Source organism: Geotrypetes seraphini, chromosome 11 (assembly GCF_902459505.1).
Source record: "Geotrypetes seraphini chromosome 11, aGeoSer1.1, whole genome shotgun sequence".
Lineage (NCBI taxonomy): Eukaryota > Metazoa > Chordata > Amphibia > Gymnophiona > Dermophiidae > Geotrypetes > Geotrypetes seraphini.
This window is the reverse complement of record NC_047094.1, coordinates 25,203,113-25,218,495: the sequence shown is the minus strand read 5'-3', so window position 1 is coordinate 25,218,495 and position 15,383 is coordinate 25,203,113. Positions and strand designations below refer to the sequence as shown.

At 42.9% G+C, this 15,383-nt stretch overlaps 1 protein-coding gene across 6 annotated transcripts in view; it reads left to right on the top strand.

Moving 5' to 3' along the window:
• LOC117345692 (radial spoke head 10 homolog B-like) overlaps positions 1 to 15,383 on the top strand; it is a 106,722-nt gene extending 91,339 nt beyond the window's left edge. For 2 of the 6 annotated variants that reach the window (XM_033914716.1, XM_033914717.1), the window contains exons 18-20: positions 3,165 to 3,254; positions 9,112 to 9,304; positions 14,410 to 15,383. In XM_033914716.1, coding sequence (XP_033770607.1) covers positions 3,165 to 3,254; positions 9,112 to 9,304; positions 14,410 to 14,620 — 494 coding nt within the window. In that variant the 3' untranslated portion in view covers positions 14,621 to 15,383. Of the gene's footprint in view, positions 1 to 3,164; positions 3,255 to 9,111; positions 9,305 to 12,031; positions 12,974 to 14,409 lie in introns of those variants that run through there. The other 4 variants (XR_004536486.1, XR_004536487.1, XM_033914718.1 and 1 more) reach the window with 4 other exon arrangements.

Sequence of the window (15,383 nt, the reverse complement as noted above, 5' to 3'; positions counted from 1 at the left end):
GTTAAAAGGGGATAGATTCCGTACAAATGTAAGGAAGTTCTTCTTCACCCAGAGAAAACTGGAACACTCTTCTGGAGGCTGTTATAGGGGAAAACACCCTTCAGGGATTCAAGACAAAGTTAGACAAGTTCCTGCTGAACCAGAACGTACGCAGGTAAGGCTAGACACAGGGCACTGGTCTTTGACCTAATGGCCGCCATGTGAGCGGACTGCTGGGCACGATGGACCACTAATCTGACCCAGCAGTGGCAATTCTTATGTTCTTAATAGTGTTACAGGGTTTTTCTAATAAGTATTCCACAAAAAAACTTTTTAAATTGAAATTTCCAGGGTCAAAAAATTTGAAATCTATTAGACAGTTTTCTTTATCTATCCAATACCAGCTAGTAAAATTATGGAATCGGCTTCCTTTTAAATTGTGTTCTTGTGGACTTTCTTTTAGGTTTAGAAAAATTTTTTAATCTGTTTGTTTGAGGACATTGCAAAGCCACACAACAAAAGCCCCAAAGCCCTTTAAATTCCTATGGGCACTGAGGCAGTTACCACAGTGGCAGCCGCTAGCATAGCTTACTTAAAAAAAGAGGTGGGTATGAATTAATTATGGATCAATACTAGTTTTTAATGGGTTAATCTGGTTATTGTAATTCCTGGGCAAACTGGCCTGGCTTCTTAATTTGTAATCCATCCTTGAACTAAATAGGTAAAGGTGAACTAGAAGACTTTGAATAACAAACAGGAGAAATGCAGGTACAGTTCCCGGTAAATGCAAAGCTGAGAGCTCCCTTGATGAGTTAGTAAATTGGGAAAGGGGTTTTTATATAGCGCTTGGACAAGGTGTATTAAGCAGTTTACAATCAGGCACTCGAGTATTTTTCCCTATCTGTCCCTGCGGGCTCACAATCTATCTAATGTACCTGGGGCAGTGGAGGATTAAGTGACTTGCCTAAGGTCACAAGGAGCAGTGCAAGATTTGAGCCCACGACATCAGAGTGCTGAGGCTCTAGCTCTAACCACTACCTTGAAAAAGGAGAAGGGTGGCAGATAATCCACTAGGGACTACGATTATTTGAAGAGATTTTGAAGCTGCATCTTGGGACTGTTTATCAAGGCAGTAGTGTGGTCCAAGTAGCTGCTTTACAAATGTTCACAACAGGTATACATGTAAGGCTTGCTGCATATTCAACTTTAACCTGGAGATGGTGAGGCCAATCTGTCCTGGGGGTTGATAGTTTGCTAGCTGATATCACATAAAACCTATCCAGCACAACCAAGTCCAACCCAATATCCAACACTCTATTTACCCTTAGATCTCTCTAATACTCTTTTATCTACCAAACGTTATAAAAAACCCATAATTTCAACCTATTCTTATCTCCTAAAGACCTCCACTTCCCTTTGGTAACTCTTTACCCAATATATATTCCTTAAAAATTCTATGTCAGCGCTTATTCTATTCCTTCAAATTTTGAATGTAATTTTGTTTTAGTTTGGATGTAATCCGCCTTGAACCGCAAGGTAATGGCGGAATAGAAATCACTAATGTAATGTAATGCATGTAATATCCAAAAACGAAGCAGACTAATACCCAAGCCAAAATGGTGCATTTTTCACCAGGCATGCCTGGATTTTTAGGGCTGGGAAATATGAAAAGCTGGGAAAAGCCTAGAATAGGGACCTCTAGCCCATTAGTCCAGGGGCACCACTTCAGTTGCTCAATGCATTGATCGCTGCTGCTAGAATGTCAACCTGGGGAGATGGAATTCTCAATACAAGATCAGGTCCCAAGTTGGTTTGTAATTTGAAGTTTATTCTGTAATCCTGGTTAATGATATTGAGGGCCCAATGATCTGTAGTAATTTGTGATCATTTCTTTTTGAAATGCAAGATCTTGTCCCCTTCTAGTGAATATTCAAAAACTAGGAGTTGGCCTCCCGGAAAGGGCAACTGGAGTTGCTTGCTCTATGTGTTTCTGTGGCCTCTGGTACTGGATATGTCTAAGGTCTGACGTTGAGCAGTCGGTCTTGGGTAAACTTTAGTAACACTGGCAAGGATAAAATTGCTGAACTTCTGTTTATGGACTGTTCCAAAAAAGCTGTGAAGATTCCTTGTCCAGTTGATAGGAAATTTCCTGTACACTGGGACAGTTGTCTTTTTTTTTTTTCCAAATGGAAATTTTTATTGAAAAAATATACACAACAATGAACAATACAACCAATATCCCAGACAATCATCCCCCCCACCCCTAGCTAACAGTCATACAGTCTTCAGTACGAGACTAAACAGTCCAATCCAAAATGGAACAGTGGTCTTTAATTTGGTGATCCCTGAGGTAGGGGGCCTCTGTTAGATGATCACATAGGTCTTCTCTTAAGCTTAATGGTGCAATAAGGGAGGTTGTGGAGAGTGGTCCGCCCCAGGCGCCGTCACTCACTACCGCATGCCCCTTCCCTTCCCCATGTCCTCATTAACGTTCCGGGCATGAGCTGCAACCCCGACCTGCTGCTTGCACCAGCATTGGCTCTTCCTCTGATGTCACTTCCTGGACCCAAGCCTAGGAAGTGACATCAGAGGAAGAGTCGGCGTGAGCAGCAAGTTGGGGTTGCTGCTCGTGCCTGGAACGCTAAAGAGGTACGGGGAGAGGCACCACTGGCTAATGCCTAGCACAGATAGTCGTGGCTGCATTAGGGGCTGCCCTATCTATAAGCATCATAGGCTGAGAAAATGAGTTGATAAACAGAGTCTTGAAAATTCAGATGGCATCAAACAATCTGGTCTTGCGCACGGCCCGAAGAGGCATGCTGCAAGTCTTCTAGCTGAGGAAGACTAGAATGGTGGCGATTCAAAATCTGCAATTTGTGAGCTGTGATCTTTGAAAACATCGGAGATGTCTCCAGGCAGTGTGGCTGCATTCCCCTGCTCTCCATGGCGAACCTCGGTTATGGGTAAGCGACTTTGCTAAATCTTCATTTTTCTGTGGACATGAAATGAAGAGCATTAAGAGTCAAACATGGTTCAGAAAGGCATAAACAGCTTTGGGTTTTGCTGATAAGCATAATGTTTGTGAAAGGATGCTAGCGATTTTCTTAACATAGAAAGGAGCTCCTTTTTCCATTTGTACTGAAATACTTATCTCATCTCTGCGCCATGTTTTCTACACCTTAAAGCTAGGATCACAGAAGCAGAATTTAGAAGTAGACGAACACCATCTGTGAAGGCAGAACGACAATCAACAAGCAGTCCCAAAAATGAATCGGGTAATGTGGATGTTGAGCATTATTATGCTGCGGTTGTATGGTTTTATGTAATTTAGGCCAGTTTTAGCTGGCTCACCAAGAGTGCTTATTATTTATTCAGTGAGATATTCAGAATGAATGTGCACGAGAAATTTGCACACACTGGAAACTCAGAATATGCAAAATTCTCCTGTACAGTACATTTGTTGCAGAGAACCTGAAAACATGATAGGCTATCTCTCTCTCTCTCTCTGTCTCTATCTCTCTCTCTCTCTCTCTCTCTCTATCTCTCTCTCTTTATCTCTCTCTCTCTCTCTGTCTCTCTCGCTGTCTCTATCTCTATCTCTCTATCTAATATAATAAAACGGTAGCCGCGCATGCGCACTCCCTCCTGCGTGTTCCGTTTTCCATGCGCTGTAGGGCCCCGCAGGTAGGAGTGTGCATGCGTGGCTACCGTTTTATTATATTAGATATTGGCTGCTGGTAGGGACTAGAGTGATGCTGAATCTCAAGGTATTGCATGGAATGGGTTCTGTTTAGGGTTGTTTTTTGTCCTGTTGTTCGGTCTGGCCTGTTCCCTGCTCGCCTTGCCATATTGTATTTTTAAGTTGAAAGACGCGGCGGTGGCTCCTCTCACATTCCCCGCCTGCGTCGAACTTCCGACGCAGGTGGGGATCTTGAGAGGAGCCGCCGCCGCGTCTTTCAACTAAAAAATACAATACGGCAAGGCGAGCAGGGCAGACCGAAGCTCCGAATTGAACTGCCAGTTGGCCGGCTCCCTTGCTGGAGTTATTTTTCAGTTTACAGGTGCTGCCGCGGCTCCTGTCACGAGCCGCACCTGCTTCAGAGAAGACTTCCGATGCAGGTGGGGATCGTTAGAGGAGCCGTGGCGGCACCTTTAAACTGAAAAATAACTCTGGCAAGGGAGTCTGCCAGACCGCGGGAAGATTAGGGGGATGGAGAAATCCTGCTGCTGCACAGGGAAATGGAGGGGGAGGGAATGCTGTGGCTGCTGCACAGGGAAGTGGGAGGGGAAAAAATGCTGCTGTACACAGAAATGGAGGGGGAGGGTATGCTACGGCTGCTACACAGGGAAGTGGGGATGGAAAAAAAATGCTGCTGCACAGGGAAATGGAGGGGGAGGGAATGCTGCTTCGGCTTTTGCACAGGGAAGTAGGTGGGAGGGAAAAATGCTGCTACACAGGGAAATGGAGGGGGAGGGAATGCTGCTTCGGCTTCTGCACAGGGAAGTGGGGAGGGGGAAGGGAAAAAAATGCTATTGCACAGAGAAATGGAGGGAGAGGCAATGCTGCAGCTGCTGCACAGGGAAGTAGGGAGGGAGACAGAAAGAAAGGAAGAAAGGCACAGGGGCAGGGAGAGAGACAGACAGCTAAAGGGGGCCAGGGAGTGAGACAGACAGAAAGAAAGACAGCCGGAGGGAGAGAGACAGAAAAAAAAAAAAGACAGGGGTAGGGAGAGAGACAGAAAGAAAGATAGACATATATTCTAGCACCCGTTATATAACAGGCTTAAAGACTAGTCTATATCTATCTATCTATATATATCTATATATATCATATTTTTAACAATGACTTTATTCAGTGCTATTTAATGATCCAGGAATGGCTCCTGGCTGGTCAAATGGAATTTGGTAGCCTAACTATGAATATTCATCAGGAAATGACTGGTTATCTCTGCTAAATAGTTGTGCAACTTAGCCATCAAGCTGTGAATAGTTAAGTGCTAGCTGGCTTAAGTTTAGTGGCCAAATCAGAACACACAAAGAGCACACCTATCTTTAGCTGCTACTAACATAACCAGTGCTGAACATTGACTTAGCTGGTTAAGTTTATTGTTTAAAGCTCCTATACCGCTACTAATGACGATGAAGTCAATTCAGAGCGGTTTACATGAGCAGCTATGATGGAAATACGAACATTAACTCCAGTAATGATGGTACAGAACTCAGTCTACAATATATGAACTATAGTCCAGGAGTTAATAGCAGCCAACCTCCCTCTACCCCCCAGATATTCAATACTAGTCACTAGAAGAGGCCTGGCATTCACTTTCTGGCCTCATTGCTGACCGTGGAACTTAGCTGGGCTGCCTCCCTAGGTCTGAATATTGCCCCCTCCCTTATGTCTTATAGACTTATTAGAAGGGAACAGCAAAAGACAATCCTGCCCTCTATCTGTAAAGATAACCAATTCAAAAAATATTTTCATGGTTTTGATTTTATACAATTTTTTCCCCGTCATACTAAATCTATCATAGAAATGTAGGTATCCACTATTTAATGGGATTTATTAGCCACCTTTATGAAGAGATTCACCCAAGGTGGGGTACAGCAGATATAATTCAACATAAAACTTACGATTTTCTGGGAGCAGTTTTACCGGGCTGGAGGAGAGTTGAGGGGTGTCCCGTTGCTGGTCCCGGGTGTACAGCGGCGGTTTCCTCTTCCTGGTCGGTGGCGCTGACAGGCAATCACAGAGACGGACCCCTGACGTCACTGGGTCCGTCTCCGACAGCGTAAAAGCACCCGCTGCTGCGGTTGCGGCCGCAGCCGCGCGGCCGCAGGGCGTGGCCGAAGGGGCGTGCCACGTAGAGTCCGGGAGCCGGCAGTGGGAAATTTATTTGGGACATATAGACCCGGATTGGATCCTGCTCCCCATTATTGGATCTAAGAAGTCTATTCCATATCTGCTGCAGTGAGGACGTCGTTGAAGTCTTTTCTCTTTTTTTTTTAATAATGCCGAAAAGACGAGGAAGGAACACCGGAGGAGCCTCCCGGCGACCCTTAACCCCAGTGGTTACCATTGATGATTTTCTCCGACGCCTACAACGGGAACAAGAAGGGTCGGGTGCTAGCTCGTTGGGGACACTGCCGGAGAGTAGTGCGGTGGGTTCCCCTGAGCATGATGTCACTCTTAGCCCCGACGTTAGGACGCCACCCCTCCAACCGACGCCGCAAGATGCCAGCTCCCCACGGGACCAGAATCTACCTGAGGAGGTGGTTTCTTCTGTGTCCACAGAGGCTAGTATGGAGGGCTCGCTGAATATGACAACGGGACTTGCGATCGGGACAACAGAGGTTGGAGGAATACAAGACGTCACTGAGGTAAAGCTAATTCCAGAACATTTAGATACTACACCATTACAACTTTTCTCACCTACAAAACCTCCTACAGTCACACTCGAAGCATTATGGGACTTGGTAGTAAACTTGGGGAATTCCTTAAATCCTCAAATAAAAAGTTTGGATAAAGAATTAAAAGAACAAAAGGAAGAAATAAAAGTTTTAAAGCAGGATATGTCACAATTTAAAACAGAGACACAAAATACAAATAAGGAGTTAATGCTACTGAAACAAAATCAAGATATGTTGGTTAAAGATAATATATTACTCAGGAAGAAGCTGGAAGTGCAGGAGAATAATGGTCGAATAAATAACTTGAGATTTATAAATTTTCCAAGAATCCTGTCAACTTCTCCTAGAGAAATGGTGAAAAGATATTTTATGGAAATTTTGGAAATTCCTGAAAACTCCTTACCTCCTCTTACAAGAGTGTATTACCTACCTGCTAAGCCCCAACTCAAAGAAGAAGATAAAATTGAGGAACCCCGGGAGAGGTCATTGGACATTTCGGCTATACTGGAACAATCAGATAGAGAATTGGCTGTTCCAGCTACTCTCTTGTTGTCTGTTGCTTTGGCTCCAGACAAGGATTGGATATTAAAACTTTTCTTTAAAAATAGATCCAAAGACTTCCTGGGACAGCACATTCAGATTTTTCCTGATGTCTCTAGAGAGACTCAAAAAAGAAGGAAAGAATTTTTAATTCTAAAACCTGGTGTGACTCAAATAGGGGGTATGTTCTTTTTGAGATATCCATGTAAATGTGTAGTTAGATATCTATCATTGAAGTATATATTTACAGAGCCATCTCAACTGATTAGCTTTCTCTCAATGAAACGCCTAGAAAAAGGAATAACAACAACGTCCATGGAAAGTTAGTTTCCTGCACTTTAGTCAGATAAGGATTTTTCCTAATTAATTAATTTGAATTATATATGTTCTACTCTTAATTATGGATCCAATAAAATTGAGGACTAGTGTGAGATTAGCTAGGTTAGTATTTTCTTGTAGTAATATTAATTTTGCAATTTTAGTTTAATATGTTGTTTGATCTCACTTTACTGTACAAGATGTATATGCTTGAAATATTGTAAAATTTTATAAATAAATAAAAGAAAAAAAAAAACTTACGATTTTCTTAACAGCATAACAGTAGTAAAAAGACCAAATATATACATAGATGCAACAAATAAGGTAAAGTCAAAATCAGTAAAGTTGTTTATACAGTTAAACAAGGTATAAGGAACTGATTTAGTTAGTGTATGTGGCAAGTTAGTCCTGGGATATAGTCAATCACCCTATGTATTAAAAGCTTGGGTGAAGATCCAGGCTGTCACCTACTTCCTGAAGTAGAGGTAGTCTGGAGTTAGACGTAGCCCCTGTAGGAATAAATTCCAGAACGAGTGGGCTACTCTTGAGAAGGCTCGCTGGAGGGTTTCACATTATATAATTTCTCTGGATGAGGGTAAAGATAGTGATGCTCCTGGTGTCAGTGTAGTTTCTGCAGGAAGGGTGCGATGTGGTCACGTCTCATGCAGCCTTCTATCAATCGTGCTGTAGCTATCTGAATTAGTTGCAGCCGCAGCTGATGCAAACTCTTTTTGGTTAGACCAGTGTACCGGGCATTGTCATAGTCTAGTCCTGATGTCCTGATGGACCACACTATCTCCAACCTGCTGATAACAACAAACGACTACAAATATTTTCACAAATAAATCAAAACCCACCTATTCAAAAAATTTATACAGATGGCTTAACCCCAACCGGACCCCCCTCAACGCCACTCCCCCCTCCCCCCCCTCACCAGTTCCCTTCTCTTTAGCCTCAAGCATGTCAACGGCTTCCCTAACGGTATATATACTGGATCTGCACTATTTCCTATTTGTACAGCATCTTGTAGCTCTTGAAATATACAGCTCCATTATTCTTGTAACTTCTCCTGGAAATGACCAGAATTCTCTCTGTAATTATCCTGGAAATGTCCATTTGTCTCTTTTGTAATCCGCCCAGAACTGCAAGGTTGAGGCAGAATAGAAATCAGTAATGTAATGTAATGTAATGTCCTGGGTTTTGAAGAGCCGTCCAGACCCCCAGACATGTCCTCAAAAGGGGAAATCTGGACATCTGTTAACCCTATCCATCGCCCTACTGAGTGCTGACAGTACGATCTTTAACCAGGGGCTGTTTTAGGAAATGACCAGCAGTATATTAGGAAGAAGCTGCATTTCACCTATTGCTGTCCGCTTTTATTCCAGTGTCTCGCAAATTTTCCGGCCGGCGGCACACTAAACCCAGTGCCTCAGCTGGAAGGCGCCCAGAAGTGAGCGGACGTCAACACGATGACGTCACGCGCATTCGTGACATCATTGCGGAGGCTCATCTGGCCGCGACCCACTTCTGTGGAGGGATCTGGGAGCTTCGGGGAGAGACAAGATGCTGGCCAGGAGGAGAGTCCTCTGCACCGCCTGATTTCTTACAGGATGTGCCTCTCGCTGTGTAGGTAGTCAGCCGGCGTGGATGACTCTCCTCCTCGCCAGTATGTGGCGGCACACCTAAAATCGCAGGAGGCACACTGGTGTACTACGGCACACAGTTTGCGATACACTATTTTATTCTGCTCTGTTATTGCACATTGCTTATCCCCTTCCAGGAAGACTACTAAAGTGAATCCATTTTTGTAAAATGCATAAGTGGAATTATCTTTGGGAAATCATAGCTTGGATTGTTTTGTTACAGATAAAATTGAACCAATCACGCCTGAGCAGAAGCAGTTCAACAAATATATCACTCAAACCCATATATTCTTTATAAAATTCATCTTTCCTGCTTATGATCGTGAAATCCTATTACAGGAGGAAATCCCCAAAACTAGGGCTTGGCGGGCTGCAGCTGTTCGTGTACTTAAGATGCAGAGAGAGGAGAAAGAACGGTGGGTACTTTAAATGGATAGAGAGGGGTATGTTTATAACAGGGTGCCTGTGTACAGGTTATGAAATATAGCACAATTATAGTCTCTCATAAAAAGAAAAAAAGCAGATGTAGATAAACTTTCACCGAGGATTTCTCACCATATTTATCATAAGTTCAAATTTGTTTTATGACTTTTATAATTTTTAACTACCAACTAAATAATTTATTTCATTTATAAGATTTTCTAATTTGTTTTCTATTTCAAATTTTTTATGTAAATTAAATACTAATATGAGTCCCCCTACTAACATAATGCACTAAAAAAATGATATGATATACATATATTCAGTCTATCTAGTGAGATACTGTTTAACTGTGATATATATATAAACATATATACATATATATCTGAAGATCTCCTTAGATTATGGTGGTTGCCCTATCCAATTTTTTCCAAGTCATAAAATAGACTTCCAGAAATGGTGGTGCAGAAATCTACAGATGCTCCCAAAAAGGTGTAATGTGTGCAAAATGATGTTTTAAAAAAACAAACAAACAGGATTTCACTAATCTGTCTCATGTTATATAAAATCCTCCTCTTTATATTAGCAATTTGATCTGTAGAAGGTGCTCTGTTCAGTGGATTCCAATCTGGTGGGATTAACAATGGCAGGTGTAGATGGCAATTATTGAGGTAATGTAGAACCCTGGTGGGTGTATAAGGGATAATAGATGAGGAAAGATAGGAAAGGTTGCTTATATGCAGAGCTGGATTAAAGGGTAGGCCCAATAGGCACGTGCCTAGGGCCTGGAATGGTCAGGAGGACCCACTGAAGGAGGGCAAAGAGACCACTAAAAAATTTTTTTTCGCCAAATGGTGACAGGCCCCCCTCCTACCTGCATCAATTGGCAACGCAGGCCCCACTGACACTTCTATCTCTCTCTCCCATGCGAATCCCGCCGACTGCTGTGAATCCCCTCCCACCGCGAGACAACCGACCGACCGACAAACCTCTCTCCAGCAGCGTCAGCAGCCTCAGCACTCAAACAGTCTGCTTTGCAGCTTTCTCCTGCCAGTGATTCCCTCTGCCGCATAATTGATGACATCATCAGTGATGCGGTAGAGAGAATCACTGGCAGGAGAAGGCTGCGGCCGCTGATGTCGCTGGAGGAAGGATTGTCAGTCGGTCATCTTGCGGTGGGAGGGTCGGCGGGGTTCGCTTGGGAGGAAGAGATAGGAGGGTCAGCGGGGGTTCGGTGGGCGGGGAGGAGGAGAGAAGCAGTCTGTCCCAGGTGCTCCATTAACTTCTTCGGGCAGCAAAAGCGTTTACAATCCGCTGCAGTTGCTGGCTTCAAGCCTTCCTCTTTGCCGGGTCCTGCCTACTTCCTGTTTCCATGAAGGCAGGACCCAACAGAGAAGAAGGCCCGAAGCTGGCAACTGCAGCGAATTGTGAATGCTGCTGCTGCCCAAAGAAGTTCATGATGCCAGGCCTTGGGTGACAGAAGGAGGAAAGGGAGCAGAGGGGGAGAGAATTGCTGCATCCAACTGGAGGGAGAAAGAGAGGTAGAAGGAAGCTGAAGGAGGGAATGAAAGGAGATGCCAGGGCATGGAGGGAAGAGAGGGAGAGAATGAAAGGAGATGCCAGGGCTTGGAGGGAAGGGAGGGTGGAAGAGATGCCAGGGTATGGAGGGAAGGGAGGGAGGAAGAGATGCCAGGGCATGGAGGGAAGAGAGGGAGGGAGGAAGAGATGCCAGGGCATGGAGGGAAGGAGGAAGGTATGCCAGACCAAGGAGAAAGGAAGGAGGCAATGTCAGACCATGGAAGGGGAGGGAGAGATGGAAGAAAAGGAAAAGAGAGAGATGCCAGGGAATCAGGGAAGGGAAGATGCCAGACCGTGGGGTGGGAAGGAAAGAAAGGAGAAGAGAGAGATGCCAGAGCATAGGGGAGGGGGTGGTGACAGAGAGAGAAAAATGGAGAGGTGGCAGAGCTGAAATCAATCATATACAAAGGAGAGAAGGGACACAGGATAGACAGTTTATGGAAGGAGCATAGAAAGAGGGAAGATGCCATTTGGAATGGGGAGAGAGCGGACAGTGGATGGAAGGGCCAGAGATAGAGGGGGCAGACAGTAGGTGGAAGGGGCTGATGTTGCATGGAAGACAGAGAGAGGACAGATGCTGGCTAGAAAAAAGAGTGAAGACAAGATGATTAAAGAAGAAATAACAAAAGGTAGAAAAAAGATTTTTTGTTGCTTTAGAATAAAATAGTATTGTAGTTGTATTGATAAAACTTTTATAAATAGAAAATAAGGTAATTTTATTGGACTAATTTTAATACTAACTTTTAGAGACCAAAACCCCCTTTCTCAGGTCAGGACAGTATAATGTAACAGCATTATACTATATTGACCTGAAGGAGGCTTTGGCTTCTGAAAGTTAATTGAAAAATGGATTAGTCCAATGAAATGGTATATTCTTAGTTTCGATTTTTGTTTTATTTCTATTTGTTAATTTGTAAAGTGGTGCTTGTTTGTCAGTTTCTTCAAATTTACATCTGCTATACTTATATTTTGCAGAGTATTAGGGGGCTATGTATCATTGTTGTTCTGTGGTGTTTCACTGTATGCAGTTTGGCTTCTTGGCGGTTCAGTTTAACCTTTATTTACATAGTTCTATTTTAAATTTGTGATTACTTATTCCATACTGGTTGAGGGTGTATCTGTGTTCAACTGTTCCACTCTGGCAGGCGTTTGAGCGTTTTGGAGCACCACATCTAGAAGTTGGTTCCTGAGGAAGGGGATTCTTTGTACCCCCAAAACGGAGTTCCGTTGGACAAACTGGACAAATCTTGGACAAGCCATTGTGCTGCCTTGTATCTCTAACCCCGGAGAAGCTAAGTTATTTATTTTTTGTTTATGGCTTGCTACGCCTGTGCCTTTGGTTGATTTTGGTCGCTTCTGCTGCACCCTCGGATGAGAGGCAGACAGCTTTAACCTTTTATGTATGTTATGTTGATTGATTACTTTCCATTATTAGCACACTGGTTTGTGCACTAGGTATATGGTATCACATATGGGTGAGTCCGGGGATGTAACACCCCTGTGGGTGTAACGTATGTGACAGCTGGCACATTAGGGGCTTTTGTTCCCGTTGTGAGCTGTGTATACTGAGGACTCCCCATATTTCACATAAATTTAACAATAATTATCTTTTGTGGTTTCAGCTATCTCTTCCTATCACCTTTGCTTTAGGGCTATGGAAGATCTTTTTTTCATTATTTGGGTTTCTTCCCATTTTTGGGTTTTTGGATTTATTTTTCTGTGTGTATGAAAGACATGATTTTCTGTTAGCGTTGACTAGCCTTATTTGGTGAAATGCATCGGGCATGGTTCTTGGGAACACCTTGAATAAATCTGATTTGAATCTCTTTGTTGTCTGCCGATCTTCTTTTGTTTCATGTTGGATTCTTTGGTGAACTGCTTGCCTTGTTGTTTCGTTACAAGTTAACATACATGGAGTGGAACGTATGGGTTACAGTTGGTTGACGTAGAGTGAGGCAGTTGAGAGGTGTTGTAAACTTGGTTATTAATATAGACTTATATTTCAGGTAGTATTGCTGCTTTACAATCTATTTGAACACTTTTATATATGCATGGAAAGGATTCAGAGTTAAAGTCCTGGATAAGTAGGTGGGAAGGGAAGGAAGGAAGGAAGGGGGATTTGTTCAGAGATGGTTAGCACTGGTATGCTAATATTAGCACTGGTATGCTAATATTTGTTTGTTTTGAATTAAAGAAAAAAAGAAATACAAGTGGAAATAAAGAATAAGAAAACAGATTAATGGGGGCGGGGCAGGGTCAGGGGGTCCTCGAAAAATTAATCCTGCCCTGCCTATATGAAAGACCTTATGAGTTTGCGTAAGCTATTTTTTACTGAATGCGATATGGAATAGGCAGCCACTGATGATGTAAACACAAATCTTATGGCATGTGAAAGGATTCTTATAGAAGTATTTGACATTGATTGCATTCATCAAATAAACAATTGTATACTGTATATTGCGCTACCATAATCCAGACAGGAGAAAAGAAGTGTGTAGAGAAGGGTCATTTGTGACGACTGATTGAAGAAGTAGCAAACTGAATGAAATTGTCTTAGACTGAAGAAACAGATTTTACTGGGCTTGCTAACTTGTGATCTAGGAAAACATTAAGATACTTAAATGTTTGATAAGGTTCAGAGAAGAACCTTGCACTTGAGGTACAGAGGCTGGAGGTGGGGATAGGCCTGTAATCCAGTTTCTAAATAATTTAGAATTACCGTATTTCCTCAATGATAGGCCGCGGCTTATAGATTGATTTTACAAACATGAGTACTGGGTGTGACTTGCTTAAATGGGGCGGCCTATCTAAAGATATCCCCCCGTACCTTTTTTAATCCCCCTTAAATACCTCCCTTGCTGGACAGCTGCTGGCTGCCTCCTCCAATCTCGCAGCCAGCAATGCAGGGCAGGATCAATTTTTTTGGCAGCTAGCCTGACCCTGCGACGCTTCCTGACTAGCTGCCATCAGTTCTCGCAGGACTCGTGAGAACTGACGGCAGCCATTCAGGAAGTGGCGTGAGGCCAGGCTGGATGCCAAAAAGATTGCTCTTGCCCTGCACCGCTGGCTGTGAGATTGCAGGAGGAGCCGGCAGCTGTCTATCGAGGGAGGTATTTAAGGGGGATTAAAAAAGGTACCGGGGTTGATTTTCAAAGGTACAGCTACTCCAGTAATGCCGTGGCTAACAACATGGGGTGGCTTAGCTAACAGTTTTAAAACATAAATCAACATTTTGTGCAGCTTATAGAATGGGGGCAGCCTATCATTGGGGAAATACGGTAAGCAATTCTGGTGAAGCCGGGAGGAGATCTTGTTTGAGCTAATTTGAAACTGAAATGTCAGCGAAAAGAGTCAGTGTAGTGAACCAGTATTATATCATTTCCATAGTAAAACACCTCTATGCCCAGTTATTATAATTAAGTCAACTGAATTGCTCTAGGATTTTAAAAAAATATGATTGTGGTTGTTGTTCTTTAGTAAAACCCACTCTTTCCCTTGTTTTTGTCTTGAAACCTGTTTTCAGACTTAAAGCTATGAAAGAAGCAGAGGTAGCAGCTAAGGAAAAAGAAAAACAGGCAGCAAAAGCACTAACCCCATCGTTGCCCGAGCCGACATTTCATAAAAGTCACAAGGACGAAAGAAGAGGCTCTGTCTATCCGTCGCCACCAAGAGAAACCTCTCCCCCATCGGGAACTAAAGGTACGACAGGTCGAAGGAAGAAAAGAGACAGATAAGACTCTATTCAGTTCCTACCCACATCACATACTTTTCTTACTGTTCCCAAACCCAAATGCTAATGTTTCTTAAAACACCAGAACATTTCAATAAAAAGTGATCGATTTAATGGCTGAGGCTACTCCCTCTGTGGACCTCATTACTAACCGATGCTTGCAATCAAGGGGATGGAGTGAGTAAAATTTCTACCTGAGGGAGCAGGAGGGTAGAGTGGCCACTCTGGACTCTCTGTATACCACCCTTCTCATCTCGTACATCCTTGAATTTCAATAAGTGATGACAACCTGTCACTTGAAGGAGCTGGGTTCAGATAGGTGCCCTACCTCCCGCACTGTCTGACCCAGGATATATAGATGAAAACAAGAGATCTCCACAAACAAATCCAAGAAAAAACAAAAAACAATGTGGAGAAATGTTGTTCCTGAGATGGACTTTATTTTTTTTTTTTTATAATTCTTTATTCATTTTTCATCTTACAACAAATACATATATATTAAACATTTGTCAATAACTATATCATTTGAAATTCTATCATTTATGATATTAGTAGATTAAAATTTTATCCCATCCCTCCCTCCCTTTCATTCTTACATTCAATCAAATTTTTCACATCAATAATCGTTCCTAGTGATCTAATTATTTAATAAATTCAGATTCCCCCCTCCCACCCCTTCTACCTTAAATTGTATTTATAATGTAAAATGGTATCTACTCATTGCAATATTTTGTTAATGGCCACCATATCTCATTAAATTTATTAAA